Source organism: Chroicocephalus ridibundus, chromosome 3 (genome assembly GCF_963924245.1).
Source record: "Chroicocephalus ridibundus chromosome 3, bChrRid1.1, whole genome shotgun sequence".
NCBI classification, from domain to species: Eukaryota; Metazoa; Chordata; class Aves; order Charadriiformes; family Laridae; genus Chroicocephalus; species Chroicocephalus ridibundus.
Window position 1 is genome coordinate 115,321,515 of NC_086286.1, and position 20,542 is coordinate 115,342,056.

Consider the following 20,542-nt stretch of genomic DNA (forward strand, 5'->3'; position numbering starts at 1 on the left):
AGAGAGTATGGGTTGTTTTATTTTTATCATACACAAGTTCTTAGTTTGCACATCTAGAAAAAAAACTGACATTTTTTTCCTTCTTCGTCTTTACTAGAAATGCAATGGAAAATGTCAGCGAGACATCCAGACCGCTACGTGACCTAAAATAAGGACAACCCAGAAAGAGGACAAAAAAGTGTGGTGAAGCATTATACAGCACTTGTGAAATTGTTTCTGCACTATACCCTACAAGCGTTGACAAACTCAGATATCTAAATTCAGATATCTGAAAGTGAGTCGTCATTATTTGTAATTTACCTACTAAACTGAAAAAAATGCAGTGAAGTTCTCCTGGTAGTTGTACAATCTGCATTAGTCATATCATAAAAAACATTTTCTTGAGTCACCATAATACACAGTTATCTATATTTTAGATTCAGTGACTTGCTTTCTTCCAAATGATCAAGTAAAGGCTTCTGTCAGCGCTCAGATTTTGAACCAGATAAATGACAGCCTGCTCCAAAATAAAGTCTTAGGAAATTAAGTGCAAACCCATTATATATACCCATGAAGAAAAATCACCCATATTTAGAATCGTACCTTCAGTGCTTTCATGAGAAGTATCTTTCAAAGTCTTAACCAAAGAATCCATACAGTACGTTCTTACCCTTTCTCAACACTTGCATGCACTGCAGAAACGATGCCTTCTAGGATTCCAAGTGGATCTTTCACTGTTGTAGATGAGCCACCATTTCCACTGTCAAGGGAAGACATAAAATTACCATAAAACTGGTCCTTAATGTTGTATCTAATTCTGTCCACCTCTAGGACTTACACAACTTGTTCAATAATTATAGCAATTTTCCACTTTCACTGCTTAACTAGTACTTTTATTTTTATGTTAAACTAATATGAGGAGCAACAAGAAAAAAGTGGGAAAGAGACATACTAAAATACTTGAAGTGAAACTTGAAAGAAAGAAGAACAGTTAAAATTTAGCACTTCTAACACAGATTAGCTCAGCAAAATATCCACATGTAATCTCATTGTCTTAAAGAGCTCATCAATATTGACTAAACAGATTAAAGGTTACATACAAATGTCACCATCTTTTCTTTTGAAATATCTTGCAGTATCACTACTGGTTTAAACCAACTTGACTGTAACTTGACTCAAAAGAATCCTATCTGCTGATTCAGAATTTTCCCCCCCGCAACCTCTCTGAGACTCATCTTCAGTTGGATTAATCAGGTTGATGTTTACCAGAACTAACAAAACTAAAAAGGAACACGTGGTCAAGAACAGCACGTGGGAAAGGGCAGTATTAAGCCAACCATCAAATGGCATTGGCTATACATGGGTAGGAAGAGAAAAAGCTAAATCACACTGCCCACCAGATGTTCCAGTTACAGTGGTGTTCTGCAGGTCGAAGGGCAGTAAATATTGGGAAAAAACCCCACTTTGGTAGGAATAAAAGCTTCAACTCCTAATGCAATGAAAGTGACGTTTTCTGCTAAGATTTTCAGCAAAACAAACTTGAGATGTGACTTGGTGCTGAAAGAGGGAGGGATTTTACACTGTGGCTCTTCATGGAAACCACGGCAGCGTCAATGATGCCCGGACTGAACTAGAAAAGCAACGTTTTACCTATCTTAGAGTTTGTCAGTGCTGCCCTGAACAAAGAGAAAGAAGGGCAAATAGTTCCAAAGTTAGCTTACTAAACCTAGAGATAAAGTGTATTTGCTCTACAGCTCATCAGCATATCAAAGCTCTTCTGCTACTAAAAATGGCAGCCTCTTCCAGTATGTTCTCTTAATAAAAATGAACACGTCCAGACTACTCTGACTGTTCTAAAGCCAAAACATGCCATATAGCTGATTGTAATGTGTAAAAATAACTACAATATTTCTCAAATTTGTCAAGAATAATTTTGTCATTTATTACTTCAGTAAGATAAATCTATTGCCTAAAAAATGATTACACTATACAGCAGAGACCTGAATTTTTATAGCCTTTAATGCCTTCCTGCATTCAGAGCTTTCACCTTTTCTATTTTTATCTTAATAGGTGACCAGCACTTCAGTGAACAACACTAGATTTAAAATTGACACGTGACTCCATTCAGAACAGACACAAGATAATTTGTTGCACGACAAAACCTTGGTTTATCGTTGGCATTTTATATTGCTATACCGCACTCAAAAGTTCAAAGTAGGAGGAGAAAGCTCATAACAGTAGCCTTTTCCTCTAAAAAAAAAAAAGTTATATACGACTGTGTGAGAAATGTGATTGTTAATACCAATACCACCACATGGCACCTGAACAAATTTTAGAAAAGTGAAGTTTAAATCTAGGTATTTTTCTAACCATCTTCAGAACAACTTATAACAATCAAATTATAATTTTTTGTAATTTATGGTACAGAAATATCCAGGATTTCAGATTCCCAAAGATAGAGAATGTCAGTTCAAAAGATAAAATCTATTTTCAAAAAACAAACAAACAAACCAACCAAAATTGACATCAATGATTTCAGTCGGGGGGGGGGGGGAAGGGAGAGAAAAAAAAAGAAAAATTATATTTTTCCCAGAAAACGAGAAACAGTAGAACTGGAAGCTCCAGTAAAAAAAAAAAAAAAAAAAAAAAGGAAATTAAAACCCCTCCTAATTCAGTTTACACCAATAGTACAGAAGTGTGCAAACGGTAAAAAGACCGGCAGTATTAAAGTAATCTTTTTATGCAAGCAGGTACACGCACTAGGACATGCTTTCAAGCTTGTTTTAAAATAAAAAAAAAAGCCAAGAAAACTTAAGACACATTCCCATAGTGAAGACAGATATAAGCCACTTCATTAATGTTCTGCTTACAGGCCAAATTTAAATTTTTCTGTAATATTTGCTTTTTGTGGTGTTTTAATTAAGTTTGTAATAAAAAGACAGCACCAAAAGGCATTAACATGGCATATCTAAAGAAAACGAGAAGAATACTTATAAAGCTTACATACTAAGAAGAGAATGATGACTGTCTGAAATAGAAAAGAATAGGACACGGACTACAGAAATGGAGATCTTACTAGACGTACTTACCCCAAATTATCTTTAGTGTACGTAAACAACTTTCATATCAAAGGAGAATGACCAGCAAACCTTGTATTTTGGGTACCCTCAATTTTGGACATTGGTTCTGAACAGTCTTAGCCCTTGCTCTTCAAAAGCCCTTCATCTTTCTAATTAGAAATGAAAGTCTTTAGCTCCTACCGTAACCAGGCTCTGAGCACCTCAAAAAACTTGGGTCAAAAGAAACATATCCCAAAAAGTTAATGGGCATTTCCGAAAATGGAAAACCACCGTTTCAGACAATAAATCTGTGAAGTCAGTTCTCAAGTCCAGTAGACGCATGAACAAAAGCTTCGAGTTTGTCGTACGCAGACAGGTACTATCCTATTAAGCAGGAGGAAAGGACAATCTAAACAGTAAGTTACAGCTATTTGGAATAAGAAAGTATTTTAAAGAGAAAACTAGAAAGATTGGAAGCTAGCATTTTTTAAGCTTAATATTGCCTTTACTGCCTAATGATCAAACTAAAAAGAGATTACAGCTCATGAGACAAATAATCATGTCAAGTTTCCACAGATTGTTGGCTTGTTCTTTTCTTAATAATTAATGATTAAAAATAAGCAGCTACTAACAGAAACAAACATAATTAATGAAGGATTAGTCTTCCACACAGATTATATGCTATTTTATGCATGTTTTAAACAACAGAACAGGATTCAGTGTTCACCTCAAAACTCATAAGTATGAGCCTGGTGTAATTACACTGATAAAGGCTTATTTTGATCTCAGTTCAGGTTCAGAAAAAGTGATGCATATTTAATCAAGTTCCTCAAACCCAATAAAGTACAAAGAATGTTTGAAAGGAGAATAAATTAACTTCCTCTAAATCTTTTAACCTAATTATGGTACTCATTAAAAATACTTGATATCGTCTTATTTCTCCAGCCTTATTTTCTTCTTTCTGTTTGTGCTTCCTTTAAATATCAGGAAAATAAGAAAATAATACAATGTGGGTGTGCTCATTCAAAGCTGGGGAAAAAAGTCACAATGCCAAATCATCATTTCCATCAGAAATACGATGAAATTATCATATCCAAGTTACAGAATCACTCTTTAGAATCTGTGCTCAAGTGAAACAAGATAATAAAAAAATCTGGGATTTTTTCCTTCCAAGTTAGCTACTCAGTCTAATAAAGCTGGTTTTGCCTTCCTTCACAGAACACTGGCCATTAAAGAACTCAAAATTTCACCAGACCTTTCCTGTGCGTTGCCTGGTGAATACTTCCAAAATTTAATGAAATGCTACATCCACCTGGACACTTACAACTGCTGCTTTGAAGGATAATTGTCAAAGAAGGAATTTTCCAACATGACCTCCTTCAAAACTGTCATATAAAATAACAACACTGTATAACATAACAAAGCTCCAATAAATAAACCTGAGGAGTTTTCCCTTGAAATGTTACATTTATTGAATAGGAGTTTGTTGTTCCAGGTACAGAGGCAAGACTACTTGTTTAATTTGAGTTTTTGCCCATTAACCCTGAAATGCAAGTATTGCACTAAATGTGGTTAATATCTTTTAATACGTGTTACGGTCTAGCTTGAAAGCGAACATCTGAGCGTAGGATAGAGATGCATCCATTTTTATTCACAGCAACAACATTAATACCAACAGGCTTAAGAGATGCCAAACAACCAACCTTTATTTTAACTGCTTCCTATATTTAGAGCGATGCTACTTTAGAATATTAACCTCCTACTGAATTTCATAATAGGGAGGATATTATTTCCAGTATTTTCTATTTTATTTTATACTAGATTTTCACTTCATGCTCTTTATCACTGTAGTAGACAGACTTTGCATAGGTAGAGTAGAAAGGAGAATTTTGATAGGTTTCTCATACTCTGCATATTAACGAGACTCATTACAGTTGAAATAACTGGACTTTGTGAGCTTTATATCCAGATGCATCACACTGCTATATTCCAGTCAGAACCAGAAGAACAGTGATTATCTAAACCCAAATTATTCTTCATCAACTGGACAAACCCAGACAAGAAAGTTACTATTATGTTGCTGTGCAAGAGCTCTACCGTCATTGAGCATGCATGAACACTCTTAAACTGAGTGACAAGAGAAATCAATTTTCTGCCAAGGAAGACTGCAGACGCTTTGACAGGTGCCTTCTTTTCATCTGTGGCACTTCAATCTGCTGTAACGTACACATACATGCTGAAGAAAAGGTAGAGCCATAGATTATTTTCCATGCTAGACTTGTTTCTCTATTTCTGGTATGTGCATTCAGATCACCCTGCCCAAATAATTTGCTCACATAAAATGCAGAGGCACAAGATCAATTCTCAAAGTTTTATCTACCTAAATTGGTCTTAGAAGTAATAAACAGCGTCTAGCAGCCATCTAACAGCAGAATACTCTTTTGTACTTATTGCATGTATCTCTTTGGAACAGAAATACTTCAGAAGAGTTTTGCATGAATAGTTAAAATTAGAAGTATCTGTTCATTTATCATGGATGATATAAAATTACCACCCCCCCCAAGAAAAAAAAAAAAAAAGAGGGGGGGGCGGGTTGTGGGGGGTGTGTGTACAGCTACAGTGATATTTCATTTAGGATACTCGGGACATCAAAGACCCAGCCAGGAAGAGGCAACAGGTAGCACTCAGCAACACTAAATCTAAGAGAGCTTCTTTGAATGGAAAAAAAAAAATAATCCCTGATGAATTAATTTCACCTGACTGCAGAAAAAGAAAAAAGCTGGAGTGAATAATTTTATGCTGCTCTGAAGGAGAAAGAGACATCACAGAGGAGAAAGAGGCATCACGGACAGAAGGTTTCTTAAGAGCCCATTAATATTCTGTCAACAATGATGTCAAAAGAAAGTCTTGGATTCTTTTCATCCTGGGAACAAAAATACTGACAGGGATGTAGATGTAAAATCCCAGAACTTCATTCTCTGCTTGCTGTCTTGAGAATTCCACATCTCAGCTTTAGTCCCACAGCAACGGAGACTGAGTGTGCTGCCTGGTTATGTTGTTCCGACAGAGAACATCAAGACAGACACATGGATTCCACTGCACTAAGGGATGGGTCAGAACACCACTAATTCTTGGTAGGAAAGGGGACAGGATGCTTTTATCTGGCTACAAAAATTCATGGACTTCCACGTATCCTAAACCTTGTTAAAGAACAACAGCACCTTCACAGGTGCATTCAATGCCAACAAATCATTTTCAATGTACACTTGATCCACAGATTGTCATTTGAGCCCCCAAACCACATCCCCTATCAATTCACCATCTTAATAAATATCCTCATTTTCACTGTGGCAGGAAAAGGTCGAACCTCAAAGGACATGTTCAACTAAAAGATCATTGTATTGAACTTACAGCTACTTTAATCTGCCTGGTAACGAGACGAAGATGGTCAGCATCAACTGTATTTCATGTTCTCTGTATCATCTGCACCCCGCCCAGATCTCAACAGAATTATTCAGGGACGTGTAAGTATAAACTGCGTGGAAGCTAGTTATTTTGCATTTTTTGGTCTCCTAGCCTGTTTCTCTGTAATTTTAAAATAAGCAACGACTCAGTTTGCTGGCATTGCATGAACAGGTTGGTTACTTGGTTTCTGTAATGCCATGGAAGAGGCAATGGCTGAGTTGTGGAGCTGTGAATCCCAGAAAAAAAATAGTACTAGAAGCAAGGCTCAGTCTCCATGTGTGGGACTGACTGTAGTACGATGGCACTAATAACAGCAAGAAACAGTAACAATGATAACACTGGAAGTTGAGCAAAACAACCCCCTTCCTCACATTAGAAATTTATTTCTCTCCAAGAGGTTAGTGGGTTGGAGTTTTTTTTTTTAGGTATTGTTGTTGCTTTCAAGTGCTGTAGGAAGCGCAGAGCACTCACACCTGCTGTTTAATTTGGAGGCAGGGTGTAACACAAAGGGAGATGGAAGAAGAGCAAAAACTCTTAAGAAGCATTCTTTATGAGAACAAAGAGCAAAAATTTATGGCCCACATTTTAATGGACAGACAGGCACATTTTTCAGAGCCTTGCAAATAAGAAAATTTGTTAAAAACCCCAAAAAACCAAAACAACTCCCAGAAATAGCCCATCAGGTTACTCCGAAGATGGAAATTGTACTTCTTTATGTAGGAACACCTGTTGTAGCAACAGTCATTGCTAGGTCTCTGCTACACAAATACCTGTATGAACTCTTTTTGTACTCACCATTTCCAACAAACATGCCTTTTGACTCTGTTTAAGAGGGAGGATTTATGTGCAATTGTAAATTTGGCAAAAAATTCACACGTGCAAATACGTATAATGGAACAATATTGTAAAGCCGCAGCTTTTAACTTAAAAACTCCCTCCAGTGATTAGGTTGAGTTCAGTGGCTTGTTTTGTTCAGACTTGCCGTTGTTCTTGTGGGGGACTTTAACCTCCCGGATATCTGCTGGGAATACAACACAGCAGAGAGGGAACAATCCAGGAGGTTCCTGGAACGTGTGGAAGATAACTTCCTCACACAGCTGGTAAGCGAGCAGATGAGGGAAGGTGCCCTCCTGGACCTGCTTCTTGTGAACAGGGAAGAACTTGTGGGGGAAGTAGAGGTTGGTGGCCGTCTAGGGCACAGTGATCATGAGGTGATCGAATTTCTGATTCTTGGAGAAACAAGGAGAGGGGTTAGTAAAACTGCCACCTTAGACTTCCAGAGGGCAAACTTTGACCTGTTCAGAAGACTGCTGGACAAAATCCCTTGGGAGGCTGCCCTGAAGGATACAGGAGCCCAGGAAGGCTGGACATACTTCAAGAGAGAAGTCTTAAAGGCACAGGAGGAGGCTGTCCCCGTGTGCTGAAAAACAAGTAGGCGGGGAAGGAGTCCAGCCTGGCTAAATAGGGACCTTTGGCTGGACCTCAAGAGCAAAAGGAGAGTCTATGACCTCTGGAAGAGGGGGCAGGTCTCTCACGAAGACTATAAGGATATAGCGAAGCTATGCAGGGAGAAAATTAGGAGAGCCAAAGCGCAGCTAGAGCTCAACCTAGCTACAGCTGTTAAGGATAACAAAAAGAGGTTTCTACAAATTCATTAACAACAAAAGGAGGATTAGGGAAAATCTCCCTCCCTTATTGGATGCAGAGGGAAACATAGTCACAAAGGATGAGGAAAAGGCTGAGGTGCTCAATGCCTACTTTGCCTCAGTCTTTAGCAGTGGAACTAGCTGTTCCCTGGGCACCCAGCCTCATGAGCTAGGAGACAGCGAGGGGAAGCTGAATGAGGTCATCACAATGAAAGAGGACGTGATCAGTGACCTGCTACGCCGCTTGGATGTGCACAAGTCTATGGGACCAGATGGGTTACATCCAAGAGTGCTGAAAGAGTTGGCAGACGTACTCGCCAAGGCACTTTCCATTATCTACCTGAAGTCATGGCTAACTGGGGAGGTCCCAATGGACTGGAGGGTAGCAAATGTAGCACCCATCTACAAAAAAGGCAGAAAGGAGGATCCGGGAAACTATAGGCCTGTCACTCTGACCTCGGTAGCAGGGAAGGTCATGGAGCAGATCATCTTGAGTGCCATTACAAGTCATATAATGGACAAGCAGGGGATCAGGCCTAGTCAGCATGGGTTTATGAAAGGCAGGTCCTGCCTGACGAACTTGATCTCCTTCTATGACAGGATGACCAGATTATTGGATGAGGGAAAGGCTGTGGACATTGTCTACCTCGACTTTCAAAAAGCATTTGACACTGTCCCCCATAGAATTCTCATGGAAAAACTGGCAGCTCATGGCCTGGATGAGCATACGATCTGCTGGATCAAGCACTGGCTGGATGGACGGTCCCAAAGAGTGGTGGTCAATGGAGCTAAATCCAGCTGGCGGCCGGCTACAAGTGGTGTCCCTCGGGGCTCAGTGTTGGGACCATTTCTGTTTAACATCTTTATTGACGACCTTGATAAGGACATTGTATCATCATCAAGTTTGCAGATGACATTAAGCTAAGCGGGAGTGTTGATCTACATGAGGATAGGGAGGCTCTACAGAGAGACTTGGACAGATTGGACTGATGGGCCAATGCTAATGGTATGAGCTTCAACAAGGCCAAGTGCCAGGTCCTGCACTTGGGCCACAACAACCCCATGCATCGCTACAGGCTTGGGGAAGTGTGGCTGGAGAGCTGCCTGGCAGAAAAGGACCTGTGGGTTCTGACTGACAAGCGGCTGAACACAAGCCAGCAGTGTGCCCAGGTGGCCAAGAGGGCCAATGGCATCCTGGCTTCTATTAGAAATAGTGTGACCAGCAGAAGGAGGGAGGTGATTGTCCCCCTGTACTCAGCACTGGTGAGGCCACACCTTGAGTATTGTGTCCAGTTCTGGGCACCTCAATATGAGAGAGATATCGAGGTGCTGGAGCAAGTGCAGAGGAGGGCAACGAAGCTGGTGAAGGGCCTGCAGAATAAGTCTTATGAGGAGTGATTGAAGGAGCTGGGACTGTTTAGTTTGAGGAAGAGGAGGCTGAGGGGAGACCTCATCACTCTCTACAACTACTTGAAAGGACATTGTAGAGAGGTTGGTGCTGGTCTCTTCTCACAGGTAATTAGCGATAGAACAAGAGGGAGTGGGTTCAAGCTGCAGCAGGGTAGGTTTAGGCTGGACATTAGGAAAAAATTCTTCACAGGAAGACTGGTCAGACACTGGAATAGGCTGCCCAGGGAGGTGGTGGAGTCACCATCCCTGGATGTGTTTAAGACTCGTTTAGATGTGGTGTTAAGGGATATGGTATAAGGGAGAACTTTATAGAGTGGAGTTGATGGTTGGACTCGATGATCCCAAGGGTCTTTTCCAACCTAAATGATTCTATGACTGCCCAGGCTTCCCAAACTCAGAAAACTCTGTCTTATCTGAATAAGAAATTATAGGTAAACAGGAGCATAAACAATCCAAGAACTCATTTCTTGTTACTGCTCAATTTTCTGCAAAATCCAGACATTTGAAAGCAAACAAATACTCACTACAAAAAAAAGATAACCAAATAAACAAAAGTCCACATCAAACCAACCAACAAAAAAAAGCCCCCAAAAAAACAGAAGGAATGTTTTTGGGTTTAATTGTGGCAGTGTACTTACCTTAACGTACATACGATTTTTTTAATAGCACATTGGACAATATCCTTGGGAGAAAGACCAAAATCTCCAACAGCCACTTGTAACAACTGCTGTATCATGTCCAGGGGTTGACCATCTATACACATAGCTACTGCTTGGTCGTGGATTTTTTCTTTCTCTGACCTTGATAAATCATATAAATAGCCATACTTCTGTAGTGTATCCTGTGAACAGATAATTTCTGAACATGAATCGGCGTACTCTTTATTTACATGGATGTATCATTCAGAGTCTTTCTTCCTACAGGATTTAATACATACTATGGAAAAGATTGATGGAATTGAATTTTGAAAGACCAGGTCAGCAAAAACAAAGCTACAAAACATTAATAAAATATGACAGAAGATTGATATCCATCACTGCTAGTCATGGCAACACTCAAAATAAGTGCCTGATCAGTAATCATTACCTGTTCGCTGTTTTTCAAATAAGTGATAAAACTATGAGTGAGTGTTTCCAGATGAGCAAGGGATTGCTGCAAATGATTCAGAGCTTCTTCATAAGCAACAGATGGATTTTCAGCATCTTCCATGTCATTCTCAGAAGTTTTTTTTCTTGATTTTTCAGAAAGATGTTTTACTGCCTTAATAGCCTTCTTTGTCACATCTGTCCTGGTTTCAACTGGCAGCTGAAAAAGATTACTCAATATTTAATCATTCATTATCTGTTCACTAAAATTTGTATTACAGCAGTGCCTAGAGGTCAAGTGGCTCCACTGTTGTACAGCACAGCATAAAACTAAATGAAGTATTTTATGAAAAGCAACTTTATTTCTTATTAGTAATTTATTTAAAAAGGATCAGTAATCCATTAATTTCTTGTGCTGTCCTTTCTTTTCTTGATGTTGAACCTGATTCATATTAAACCATATGAAGCTTATTTTCCCTAGTAATATTCATTATTTTTGTGAGTGCCACCTTCTAATCTTTGTTTTTTAATTCTGCATTGAGAGATGTCTGGGGATCATTTTACAAGATTAACTGAAAATCCTAACTGCTGAAAATTAACTTAAGGTTAGTTTTGTTAGGTTTAGATCATTGTGTAGAGTGTATCACTAAGACTATAATCGTAAGCAAAAAACAGTAGGAGGTCTACAACTTTTAAATTAACCTATTTAAAGCACAAATTACACAAACTAGCAAGTTACTATTTGAAAGACCTGTACAACTAGATGTATCTAGCCATTAAACTGAAATAAGAAAATCCTGGTGGTTTTTTTGTTGTTTTTTTTTTTTTTTTTTCCATTAAACTTCTCATAAAGTTCGAATTCCTAAATATAGAGTCATATATACATTGAATGAAGTTTCTCCCACACTTCGCATGAAAGAGTCATTGTAGTGCATTAGAATGGAATTTAGGATCTCAGAAGGGAGCCTGGGCAATGATCACAGATTCCCAAGCTTCCAGAAACCAAGATTATTTTGGAAAGGGATGCAGACAGAAATAGTCTACATAGACAACACTTGTAGCAAACTGTTGTGCTTTTAAGTCAGGAAAAAAAACACAGCTTCAGCTCAAAGTTTGAAATATTATTTAAAAATTCATGTATTATTTGTTAGTTTATAACTTCAAGCACAGTTTTAAGGATGCTTGCAATATACTTTCTAATGGGTGGGGGTCTCTGCCTAAACCCACAGGCATTAGGTGCTTTTAATATCAGGTGTTTCAGTTACTGGAATACAAGACAAAGAACAAATCTTTAATTTTAAATTTGAAATACACCAGAAATAGAAAACCATGCTTAAATCTGTATGATTTAAAATCTTAAAAAAATCTTAAACCATGCTTAAATCTGAATAGGAAAGAGGCTGATATACCACAGAAAGAAGAAAATTAGACCGCCACAGAATTTCTCATAAGGAAGTCAAATTGATGTTTATATCACAAATTAAACTATCTACTTGTAAAGACACAGAAAGCTTGACAAGGATTATGTAGCAGAAAGTTTTACAGTTTATATATTTAAATTATCCCCCCCCCCAAAAAACCCACAGAAAAACAACACCAAACAAAAAAAAAAAACAACACAGAGTGAAAGTTGTTTACTCCTGTTTTTTAGCGCTGTCGCAAGCCACAGTAATGGTGTACTGGACTTTTTTAAAGACAAAAGCAAAATGGTGGACATTGTGGCAAAAGCTAAGAAAACTTGCCAACTCTAACGGGGTAAATACAAAGGGTATTTTACCACTCGGTTTCAAACTCAACTCAGTTCCGTTCCCACCAAAAGAAATTAAGTATGATTTTGTTACTTTGAACAAGGTCTCATAGAATCGTAGAACGGTTTGGGTTGGAAGGGACCTTAAAGATCATCTAGTTTTAACCACCCTGGGCAGGGACACCTCCCACTAGACCAGGCTGCTCAAAGCCCCATCCAGCCTGGCCTTGAACACTTCCAGGGATGAGGCATCCACAGCTTCCCTGGGCAACCTGTCCCAGTGCCTCACCACCCTCACAGTAAAGAATTTCTTCCTAATACCTAACCTAAATCTACCCTCTTTGAGTTTTAAAACGGTTTAAAACTGTTACCCCTTGTCCTATTGCTACACTCCCTCATAAAGCATCCCGCCCCATCTTTCCTGTAGGACCCCTTTCTGTACTGGAAGGCTGCTGTAAAGTCTCCCTGGAGCCTTCTCTTCTCCAGGCTGAACAACCCCAACTCTCTCAGCCTGTCTTCATAGGAGAGGTGCTCAGCCCTCTGATCATCTTCATGGCCCTCCTCTGGACTCACTCCAAAAGGTCCCCGTTGTTCTTATGTTGAGGCCCCCAGAGCTGGGTGCAGTACTCCAGGTGGGGTCTCATAAAAGCGAAGTAAAGGGAGAGAATCACCTCCCCCAGGGGATGTCATGCAGGGCAGTGTCAAACGCTTTGCACAAGTCAAGGTAGGTGATGTAAATTGCTCTTCCCTTATCCACCAACCTGTAACCTCATCATAGGAGGCCACGGAATTTGCCAAACACGATTTGCCTTTAGTTGAAGCCATGTTAGCCGTCACCAATCACCTCCTTATTTTCCATGTGCCTTAGCAGAGTTTCCAGGAGAATCTGCTCCATGATCTTGCTGGGCACAGAGGTGAGACTGACCAGCCTGTAGTTCCCCGGGTCTTCCTTTTATCCCTTTTTAAAAAATGAAGGTTATCTTTCCCCTTTTCCAGTCAGCAGGAACTTTACCAGACTGCCACGACTTCTTAAATATGATGGATAGTGGCTTAGCAACTTCATCCACCAATTCCCTCAGGACTAGTATATGCATTTTATCAGGCCCCATGGATTTGTGCACCTTCAGGTTCCTTAGATGGTCTTGAACCCAGTCTTCTCCTACAGTGGGTGATTATTCATTCTCCTAGTCCCTTCCTTTGCCTTCTGTGACTTGGGAAGTGCGGCTAGAGCACTTGCCAGTGAAGACTGAGGCAAAAAAGTCATTGAGTACCTCAGCCTTCTCCATATCCTGGGTAACCATTTCTCCCGTTTCCTTCCAGAGAGGGCCCACATATTCCCATATCTCCCTTTTATCATTGACATACTTACAGAAGCTTTTCTTGTTGCCCTTGGCATCCCTGGCCAGATTTAACTCTATCCGGGCTTTAGCTTTCCTGATCTGATCCCTGGCTGCTCAGAAAATTTCTCTGTGTTCCTCCCCAGCTAGCTGCCCTTGCTTGTCTCAATATCAGGTTTTACTATAAGCAGGGAGAAGGTGATACTCTTCACGTCACATTAAAATTTAATGACTAGGATTTCTATATGCATTTTGTAAATCTGATAAAAAGATAAAAACAGATACATACTTCATTTTTTCCCCTTCTACTGTACATTCTAATGTTCAAAATGCAATTAAAAGATGCAAAAGGAAAACAATTTAAGTATTCCACCTAACTGTTGTATCCTAGAACACAGTGTGAATATACTGCTAGTTTAGAAGTCATGGTGCCATAAGCATACACAGAATAGAACATTAAAAAAGAGAATACAGGTTCTTCCAAACACTATTTTAATTTTGCATTCATATTTGCATAGTGCCAAAATGCAGCACTACCAACATATCATTTCTCTGGTTGTTTTATTCCAAAACACGAATGCCTATCCTCTGTACTTGTAGTCAGTTTCAGTAATGAGATTTGGTATCATACCCAGTAACAAAAAAAGGTAGCTTAAGGGCTAGTTCAATCCTTGTTTGCATGTGAAGAGAAGTTTTCTTTTTAAGAAGCTTTTACGGTTTAAAAAGATTTTTAATTCTATAGGCTATAAAGTGTAATGAAAAATCCTAAAAATCTGTTTTCTTTCATTTTCAAAGCAAGGAACACCACATACTATTTCAGCTCAAAAGATTTCACTCCTCAGGGTAAAACTCATCTCAGAAGCCAATTTCCTTCAGAATACGTAAGTATTTCTTAATAAATTATTGTACAAGTAGCATTCACTCACACATGAAGAAGCTGACCCTGCCACTCTTATTGCCAGTGATTAGCACACAGCTTTGAGATGACGGAAACAGCTCCCCTCCTTTTAATGCCACAGGAACCTGGGATCCGGGCAACACTGAAACACAGAATGGTTGGAAGGGACCTCTGGAGGGCATCTGGTCCAAATCCCCTGCCACCTACAGCCAGTTGCCTAGGACCACGTCGAGATGGATTTTTAATATCTCCAATGTGGGAGACTCCACCACCTCTCTGCTCCACCTGTGCCAGTCATCGGTCACCCTCTTAATGAAAAATGTTTCCTGATGCTCAGATGGAACAGTTTGTTCCGGTTCCCGTCTCTGCCACTAAATCCCAGCTTTATGTATTCCACCACCCAAAAGTCCCGTAGCTACAAGCCAACCAGCTATACTAGAATGGAAAGCAAATTACTTTAGTTAATTCAGAAGTAAGTTAAACAGTTATTGAAGAACAAAAGCTGGTTTCCAATTCCTATGGGCAGAGAGAAAAAGAAGAGCAAAAGCAAGAAAATTTGTGGATTAAGATAGTTTAATACATAATGGAGGGCAGGGGGGGAAGTGAACCAACCAAAACTAACTGATGCAAAGGCAATTACTCACCACCTCCCACAAGCAGACCAATGCGAAGCCAATCTCCAAGCAACAACCATCTCTGAAGACACCCTTCCAACCTCCTCTTTGTTACTGCTGCGCATGACATTATATGGCACAGATCGCCCCTTTGGCGAGCCCAGGTCGTGGCTGCCTCCCCTTCCCACTTTTTGCCTATCTGCAGCCTACTCAGGGCTGGGGTGTTGACAAAAAAAGAAAGCCTGTGATGATGTTTAAGACTCATTTAGATGTGGTGTTAAGGGATATGGTGTAAGGGAGAACTTTGTAGAGTGGAGATGATGTTTGGACTCGATGATCCCAAGGGTCTTTTCCAACCTAAATGATTCTATAAACAAACAAAAGTCCACATCAAACACAGAAAGAGTGGTCAGACACTGGAATAGGCTGCCCAGGGAGGTGGTGGAGTCACCATCCCTGAATGTGTTTAAGACTCGTTTAGATGTGGTGTTAAGGGATATGGTGTAAGGGAAAACTTTGTAGAGTGGGGTTGATGGTTGGACTCGATGATCCCAAGGGTCTTTTCTAACCTAAATGATTCTATGATTCTATGATCACTCAAGACTCTTCTTCATCGTTGCTGACCAAGAGGGGCTTTTAGATGGAAGTGCTGTCCCATGATGACAACAGAGTGCATTTCATAACCTCCCTGGACGACTTTCTCTCACTTTAAGCTCCCTCTCAATGTCCACTTCAAAGAACTCCACCAATTTTCTGTATGTGAGAAAACTCAGATGTCTCAGTAACAGCAGAAATTATTTCACTGTAATGACCATGGGGTTTTTTGGGTCCTTTTTGTATGTTAAGTATCAGTGCTTCCATAAAATAAAGAAATGGGCATCTGTTATGGGGGTGCGAAACTGATGGCAAAGTACTAAAGTACTTGGCCGTAGAACTGGGCTGGGAAGAAAGTGCTAAATCAGAGATTAAAAGATTGATTGCATGATGAGTGCAGCCTAAGCACAGGATAAAATTTTAAGTAAAAGGTGCAAACCAAAAGGCAGCTTTTATGTATGATGCATTTTTCAGATGAAAGTTAGAGGAAAGAGATCTCTGAGGAATAAGTCTTCAGGTTCTACAATGCTAATTTTTCATTGTACGCTTCCGCGTGGAAATTGGGTGGGATCCTGAGGCAAACCTAGTTGCAAGCTGGTTAACCAGCTGTTTCATTCCCAAACCCAGTGCAGGGGACACACCAAATCAGCTGATTTAATCAGCTGTTTCAAACACTACTTGAGTACCTTTCATGGCCAAAAAGCTAACAGATTTCTGCTACGAAGTTCTGCTTGGCCACCAACCACAATAACTCTGCCATCAATATCTCCTTCCTGCTACTCCTACTCATCATAAGAGAGTAGAGAAACCATATTACAATCTTGAACAGAAGTAAGCAAATGAAAATAAACAATGTTTTTCGGAACAGATACAGAATGGAGGCTATCTATCCTCTCCCTGCATCAATAGTCCGGGACAAATGAGACATAATCTTGAAATGCCCAAGCTACATTAACACCATGAGTTTCAAGTAGTCACTAGTGGTGATCATACGTGAGGACAGTGGTTCCTTCTCATTAGACAACAGTCATCCCCTGGCTACCTCAGCCCAGGGTCAGGTCTGGCAACTGAGATCTCGGGGAGCATGTCAGTCTTTCCTGACAAGCATGAAACACTCCGTATATGATAAAAAGGATCAAAACGTCCAAACAAGACAGTGGTTCTGCTGAACACACGTAAGAGACAGCTGATACAACTAGTGATAAAATATGTTGGCCTAGCATGACAGACAGATCAAAGCATAATTTTGGTGCTGACGAAGCTTTTCATTTTCTCAGGATTTCAATGAACAGCAATTTATTTTTTTTTTTTCCAACAAATTCTGGTATAGATACAGGTTAGATGGGTTCTAATAAATTTATATTAATATTGTGGGAACGCTAAAACAATACCCAGGGAGGGAACAAATGACACCTCATTGAATGTGGTGAATAAACACCTCTGGAAAATAAGTACAACTCAGAATAAAAAAGATAAAGGCGCCAAAAAACCCCCACAAAACACCTCCTCTTTATCATCTCTTCATTTCAGATTAAGTTAGTAAAGACATCTCAAGATCTTTTAATAAGGAAATATCCAAGAAATCTCATCTATTTTTGTATGCTTGGCAGTAAAGACATACAAGAAAGCACAGGCAAAACTTTGTTAGAAACATCCTTTTAAGGAGGTTGCACTGGGCAAAAAGAAACTGGAGATCTGTTCTTCCAATAACACGTTCTTTCAATAACAGGCTTTCAGCCAGATGGAGATTATGACAGAGTTTATCATTTATATTATTACAGTGCCTAGAAACCATATGCATTGGCCCAGAACGCTTCTCTGTGGAGGATCCTATTCAGAATGCAAAAGTCTGGTAGTGAACACAAGCCTGCGGCACAACAAATTTTAGGATGAGCACAAGTAAAATAAACAAATACACAAGAAGAATAACTGATTTTCTGCTGAAGCAGAATGCAGAGACTTCGGGATTCCATGCAAAACTCTTATTCACAGAGCTAACTCCTCTAACTGAATAAAAAAAAAATAATCCTTTTTTATACTAGCAGTCATAAAAAGAAGTAGGCAGAGGAAGGCAGGTTTATGAATTTATCTTTAAAAACTGTAAAATGAAAAATGTAAAAATTTGCTGAGACTTTCTCGTTGATACTATATTCAGCTGTGCCTCACCCGAGGCCTGAAATTCTTCAATATATATCTGCTTACCTTTGTGACAGCTTTTGAGGAAAAGGTAATTTCATCAATAAAAGTGACAATATCATCTGGATCAAGTCTATCCAAGTACTTTGAACACATATCATATGCATGTAGCCATTCATCCATGGTTTCTGGTATTTTTTTAATGAGATGATGATCACCATTCCAAAAAAGTTTTTGTAGCCAGACAGCATAAATAGAGCTTGGTGACAGCATGCCACCATCTTTTTTAGGAATTTTGGGAGCCAGTTTAGAAATAGATAAGATATTTTGACTTGTAAGGATGGGCTCCAGTGTTTCCAGGGGGTCTTCATTTTCATTTGTTAGCTTTTTATAATTAAGACCTATTGACATAAGGAGAAAGAGGAAAATAAAATAAGAGTTATTAATAGTTAAATATACTCAAACTCTACATTTATGTGTAAAACAATCAGTGCTAAACCAGTATCTGCATAACTAGGAAGACTCTACTCCATCTCTTTTTACAACCGTACATACTGACAAACTGGGGAGCAAGACAGGTTTGTGTACGGGTAACACTGGGATTTTATGATGTCCTGATGTGTGCAAAACCTCTCAGTGCCTGGAATATATTTTAACATTACATATCGATACAAACCAAAAAAGCAGATTCTCAAAAAAGCAAGAATATATATATAGTATATAGAATCATGCTACTATTTTTTTAATAGAAAGCCTAGAAAACCTCAAGACATAATTCTTCATTAATTAAAGAAAGATGTATCCTGATCATGTAACAATTGGCACTTACTACCCATCTCAACAAAAATGCAAGGCACTAACCACAAGTAAGCTAAGCTCAATTAGAGACAGGACATGTAGATCCATTTACATGAATATCTATATAATACAAGAGTCCTACTACTTCAGTCCCTACAGGAAGAAAAATCTTGCGAATTATTCTAGCAACAACAAAATATTTCTAGCAACAATACTATTTTATTCTCTATGCATATAATTCTTAAGACAACGGACCTCTATTGCCATGTTTTTCTTCACATACTTTGGGCCCGTAACCTCTACAAACACTTTGATCTTACCCCTTGCCTACTATCTATAAACTATGCTGAATACTGAGAATTTTAATTAAGGGTGTAATACAATAAATTTAATTTTCTACCATACAAAGTTACTAATTTGTGTCTGATGTATGGTCCTAGGACTTTTTTTTGAGCAACATTTAAAAATAATTTTGAAGGGAAACCAATAACTTCTTGACAGGTTTTTCTTCAACAAGCACCGCTGAACTTGAGTGTTTAAACACACCAATAAGACGTGAAGTTAATCTCCACAAAAAATTATCGCCTTTTTTTCTTCCTGCAATACATGACTTCATATGCACAATCTCTCCAAACTCTGCAGCAAAGTTAATGTCTGCTATGGTTGCAGTATTGAACAATCAATTCATCCACGCAGCAGGTAATCTCACACAGTGCGTATTTTGCATTCTGAAACTGGATTTGGAGTTATTCAACTGAAATTCAAGATACTGCTAATACTTGACTAACAAGCAAATTGAAACTAGTATTCAAAATTTCAGAGTGCTTTCCAGCAGCTCACTTTTATAATCATCGTCTGATAATGTACGAGGACAAATAATGTTGTGGTTCTTCAAAAGCAAAAGGTAACGTCAAGGATAAAACACAAAATAAAATTACCCTCTTTAAAACAAACACACAAAATGCTTAAAGTTCCTGATGTATTATGTAGTTCAGACTTTTGAAAGGGAAATTTTCTTTGAGTTGTTTGAGAATATTCATGTTAAGCTTACAGTATTAAAAATTCTGCTCTAGGTGGTCTGTATTTTTTCCTTTCAAAATTGTCTATGAACCACTGCCAATAATTTTAATCTGCATCACCAGTAGAAACCTGGTTTTAAGTACTTTCTGCTTGCTGTGATAGAGCAAACTGGATTTTCAGTAACAGTAAGAGAAGGAACTTGCTCCTATAAGATATGACTAACTTACTAAATTACTTGCATTCATCTGATATGCTTATTGAAAAAAATTACCCGGAGTATAACCTAGATAAGCATCGTCATGTCCACACTCACATAATAGTATAATAAATACAGCTATGAAGAAAAGAAACAGGAACTCTCCTACCTGGTGCAACTGCTTTGAATTTTTTCAGGAGTCGGATGTGAGTTTCGGGTTTAACAGCATGCTTCACCACTTCTGAGCAACCACAATTTTCAAGGAGCGTAAAATAATAGAGCAACCGCTGGTGATCTCTACCTTCAATACTTGGGTAAACATATTTAACCATGCGTTCATGTAAGGTTTCAGGACTGGTTTTCAAAGTCTCAAAGAGACCAAGACTTTGTGCTCTTTCTTCTATTTCCAGCGTCGATAACCTGCATTTAGAAAGGAGTTTGGCTTTAAAGGCCTGGAAATGCCATGAGAGACTCTTCAGCTGCACACTTGGGAGACAGGACAATACTTTCCTTGGCTTCTGGTTAACTTTTAAAGACATTTTGAAAGAGTAAATATTC

At 38.9% G+C, this 20,542-nt stretch overlaps 1 protein-coding gene across 1 annotated transcript in view; it reads right to left on the minus strand.

Moving 5' to 3' along the window:
• NBAS (NBAS subunit of NRZ tethering complex) overlaps positions 1 to 20,542 on the minus strand; it is a 194,984-nt gene that overhangs the window by 51,742 nt on the left and 122,700 nt on the right. Inside the window, 5 exon segments of the mRNA XM_063330494.1 lie at positions 650 to 739; positions 10,198 to 10,400; positions 10,646 to 10,864; positions 18,037 to 18,371; positions 20,154 to 20,404. Coding sequence (XP_063186564.1) covers positions 650 to 739; positions 10,198 to 10,400; positions 10,646 to 10,864; positions 18,037 to 18,371; positions 20,154 to 20,404 — 1,098 coding nt within the window.